The sequence below is a fragment of the Oncorhynchus keta genome, chromosome 13, assembly GCF_023373465.1.
Source record: "Oncorhynchus keta strain PuntledgeMale-10-30-2019 chromosome 13, Oket_V2, whole genome shotgun sequence".
Taxonomy (NCBI): domain Eukaryota; kingdom Metazoa; phylum Chordata; class Actinopteri; order Salmoniformes; family Salmonidae; genus Oncorhynchus; species Oncorhynchus keta.
The window spans coordinates 28,434,346-28,438,555 of NC_068433.1; the positions used below are offsets into that span (position 1 = coordinate 28,434,346).

Consider the following 4,210-nt stretch of genomic DNA (forward strand, 5'->3'; position numbering starts at 1 on the left):
CTTCAGGCTGTGTAAGGGCTATTTGACCAAGTAAAGTGATGGAGTGCTGCATCAAATGTTCTGGCCTCCACAATCACCAGACCTTAACCCAATTGAGAAGGTTTGGGATGAGTTGGACTGTGGAGTGAAGGAAAAGCAGCCAACAAGTGCTCAGCATATGTGGGAACTCCTTCAAGACTGTGCAAAGCTGTCAAGGCAAAGAGCGGCTAGTTTGAAGAATCTCAAATATTTTTTATTTGCTTAACTTTTTTCGGCACTTACACTATGTTATTTCATAGTTTTGATGTCTTCACTATTATTATACAACATAGAAAATAGTAAAAATAAAGAAAAACCTTTGACTGGTACTGTATGTGCACTGCACTAGGGTTTTAGAAAGGTGAAGGAATGTGCATTTTTGGACCCTTTGGTCTTGACTGTAGGTTAGAGAACACTAGTTCTATGTAACCAAAGTGCTGTCCGTGTCACACAAGGTTTACCTCTTGATTGTAGCGAGAGACGTGAGGATCAGGGGGGTGTTCCCAGAGGGAGATTAGCTCAGCCTGCTCCCTTCAGACACAGCACACCACATATAAAAAGATAACAGTAAATCTAATAGGTTGCCCAGCTGCAGCCCCTGGTTTTCAGGTGTACTGCCCCTGTGCATAGTCACGGGAAGTATGGGTGCTGCAGCACCCTCTGAAAAATCGCAATATTTTTTTCACGATAGGTAGTGCACTGGACCTTTAATAGTCCTGCATTAGCTGACAAATATATCTGTCTGCAGCACCAATTCACCTGCTTTTACACTATGGTTGAACTATTAGATGTTCAAAGTTTCGTTTGAAAATAAAAATGTAAAAAGTTTCACCACATTAAAACAAGAGTTCAGTTCACGTAACAGTGTTGACCATAAAATGAGGGACAGATGTAAATTAATCACCAATCACATTAAATAAATAATACTCTTCAGAAATTACTTTGTCAAAGCAACATAATAACTAAGGCTTTACAATGATGGTGAAAATGTGCCGAAATGTTGAGATTAAGTGGATTAAAGATTTTCCTAGAAGTCACAGAGGGTGCAAGTCTTTACTCATATAAAAAAAATCTGATTTATTGAATTCTCCATGTGGTCTATATTAAAGGGCACTTAAATTAATATAACAGGCTTTTAAAATGCAATATTGGTGCACAATTTCTATTTAAACAATGAAAAAGCACTCATTTCGTAGAATGACCCAACTCCTGTTTGAGAGCAAACACCAGGAACACTAAACCAAAAAGAATACAAAGGCACTACTGTAGATGAATTTCACTCCTGCATATTTTAAATATGCTAAATCTTCTTTCTCTTTAGACGGGAGTCACTGAATCCGCTGGCGTGCTGCTTCTCCAATTCCTTGATTCTCTGGCGCAGGGCCTCTACCTCTCTGTTCTTCTCCTCCTGAAGGAACTGGAACTTCTGGGAGCACACCAACAAACACACAGGTAGGCCATCAATACAGAAACACAGGATAAACACATGCAACATCAACAAACAAGTGTGCACAAGGGGGCACAGGTTGCTTCAAACTCGCATTTCTGTGTGAAGTGTTGGCTTAGTACGTGGTCAGAGGCTCCTCACCCGTTTGAAGATGTTCTGAGGTAAAAGACCTGAGCCCTGGGGCTGCTGCTGGATCCTCTGTGTGGTACTCTGCACCCTGGCAAGCTTAGCACCAAACTGACAGCAGAAGAAACAGTGTTAGGATTGATCTGTCCATCAAACTCACGTCATGTACATCTTTACCCCAAGTGGCAAATGAAAACCACATGTACCTTTGCACTATCCTGCCTGTAAAAAACAGAAGTAAATCACTGTGACTGCAAGCTGGTCTACCTACAGTATGTATCAGATGACTAAAATAGCAGTCATCTTTACACAGAGCAGCTTTGCCTATTACTATAAAAACAGTTACAAATATATATCTGCTGATCTGTCAATCAAAAATAGGTTACACACATAATTCTTTAGCACTGTTGCCAGTCTGTATACCTCCATTTGTAACTTTAATATTTCACTTTGCCTCTCTCTCTCCTGGTCCCTCATTCTCCTTCTCATCTCTGCCATATCTGACTCCTTCCTCTCCAGGGCCTCTTTCAGTTCTGCATCTTTCGCCTCAACTGCATACAAAAACACAACATAAGTCAAACAGGCAGCCCTAAATATGTAATATTATGATATATGTGTGACATTTTGTGGTAGGTCATTCTGTTTCAGAGATGGAATGCCACAGTCCAGTGATCCTCAATACTACTACAGAGCTGCAATACTGTCCCAGCTCAGTAGTGAGACACATGCTTCAGCTTTAGGTGTGTTGAAGATCAGTTGATACATTGAATCAGGTGAGGTTGCACTAATCTGGGATACAAACCTGCAACACTGCAGCTCTATGAGCAGGATTGATGATCACTGCCAGTCACTCAAAAGAAGGGTTTGTGTAATGTGTTCTTACGTTTGCTTTGTGTTTCTCTGTGAGTGTCCTCCACCCCTTTCCTGCACTGGTCTCTCAGAGATTCCATCTCCTTCTGATATCTCTCTCCCACAGCTCTCATCTCTGCCACCAGCCTCTGAATCTCAGCTTCCCGCTCCTGACCACAACCAACCACAAGGGGGAAGCAATGGCAACATATTCCGTTTCTCTGTTCTATAATATCAATTTTGAATCCAAACTATTTTATTGTGCAAGAATGAAACGTTCAAATTCAGTTTATTCAATCATTCTGCCCTCACCTCTACTGTCCTATCATTCTGCCTTTTCAGGTCTGACACAGTGCTTTTCAACTTTTCATTCTCCACTGTAAGATAAAAGGGTGTTTATTACAATTGAATTATAAGTTTATTACAACAGTTTACATCTTGGATTCAGACAATAGAAATAGTGTACACTAAAGATGTGTTGACCAGAGTGCCTTGCAGAGGAGATTATTACCTCTGAGGTCACACTGCTGCAGTAGAGTCTGCTGGAGTCCCTTCACTGTCCCCAACATCCCATCTCGCTCTGTGGGACAATGACGGAATCAGGTGGACTAATGTTACATTACGGGACCACTAGAGGGAGACACACATTATAAATATAGTTTTCAAATTAGAATTTTAGGCCTCTTCACCATACCTTGAGAAGATCCAATTCTTAAAATTTTCGATTGGAATTGGACATTTGTAAAAGTTCCTATTGGTCACTTTGTTGGCATTTCAAACCAGACCAAAGTGCTACCCATCACTAAAGATAACACAATCCAGATGCGTGGTTACTGTAAAATCAATTTAAATTACATTTAACATCTCAGTCATTTAGCAGAGCGATTATGGTTAAGTGCCAGATTTTACACCTAGTAGGTTACTGGCCCACTGCTCTTAACAAACTAGGCTACCTGCTGGCTAGAGATCATAGACAAAAGAGTTTGAATGCAAGAATCCTCACCCTCAATCAAGCACTTCTCTTTGGTCTGAGAAAATTTCAGAACTCTGTTGGTCTCATCCAACTTGATCTCCAATATGTTGTTTTTACCCTTGAGCTCTGTAATTTTCTTTTAAAACAAATAAATATAAATTATAAAAGGACTGAATAAATATGCCCCTGGCTTTTTAAACAGATTTCATGAAGAATTGATGAAGGTAGTAAAAGGTAACGTTAATTGTAGCCCTATAACTTACATTGAAATCCTCAGGCAGTGGGGGAACTGTTGTTACTGCCACTTTCATGACAGGATTAATTTAAGGCAAATTCAGCATAGCCTGCTCATAGGCTATTTTAAGAGTTATTTAGCTAGCTAGCTAGATTAGTTACTGGCTAGCTAGCGGGCTAACGTTAACTTGCCTACCTGAAGAACTAGCTGTCCTCCTACTTTGTTAAAGTTACCTGTTCCAGATGAGTGAAATGATCAATAAACTTGTCCAGATTTACTACTGTACATTTCTTCATCTCTAGGTTCAGTGTTTTATTCTTCAATATGCTAAGCTAGCTAACTACCTGGCAGGTGTATACCATATACATCACAACGGTTTAAACGTCTACTACAGCGGGAACTCTTGTCTGCACGTGTCACGTGTTCAGTATTGCAGGTACGTGCACTCAAGATGTCCACCAATCGAACCGTTGCTATTTCTTGACGCTGTAAAATCAAATGTAGTCCTATGGAAACAATTTAAAAGCATTAGTACTATATCAAATGAATGGACTCAGTACAG

General features: G+C 40.1%; 1 protein-coding gene across 3 annotated transcripts; it reads right to left on the bottom strand.

The window, feature by feature from the left end:
- Window positions 1-216: 216 nt before the first annotated feature.
- Window positions 217-4,082, bottom strand: LOC118387998 (coiled-coil domain-containing protein 152-like). 3 transcript variants are annotated; one of them, XM_035776858.2, is made up of 8 exons: window positions 3,882-4,082; window positions 3,444-3,549; window positions 2,952-3,020; window positions 2,753-2,817; window positions 2,475-2,610; window positions 2,015-2,142; window positions 1,607-1,702; window positions 217-1,444 (listed from the first exon to the last, which is right to left on the bottom strand). In XM_035776858.2, exons 1-8 carry the CDS (start codon window positions 3,942-3,944, stop codon window positions 1,319-1,321), a joined length of 789 nt encoding a protein of 262 aa, XP_035632751.1. In that variant the 5' UTR covers window positions 3,945-4,082; the 3' UTR covers window positions 217-1,318. The 3 variants fall into 3 exon arrangements, with proteins under 3 accessions (XP_035632751.1, XP_035632752.1, XP_035632753.1); XM_035776859.2 differs by having other exon boundaries at window positions 3,677-4,082; XM_035776860.2 differs by lacking the exon at window positions 3,444-3,549.
- Window positions 4,083-4,210: the final 128 nt, after the last annotated feature.

What these genes read in the sequence shown, in the direction of transcription:
- LOC118387998 (XM_035776858.2), bottom strand. Translation starts at nt 3,944, where the DNA reads ATGAAGAAATGTACAGTAGTAAATCTGGACAAGTTTATTGATCATTTC. An exon ending in AGAATGATAGGACAGTAGAG is followed by an intron (nt 2,611 to 2,752) that starts GTGAGGGCAGAA and finishes GGTTGTGGTCAG; the next exon opens with GAGCGGGAAGCTGAGATTCA. An exon ending in TATTAAAGTTACAAATGGAG is followed by an intron (nt 1,703 to 2,014) that starts GTATACAGACTG and finishes TTCTGCTGTCAG; the next exon opens with TTTGGTGCTAAGCTTGCCAG.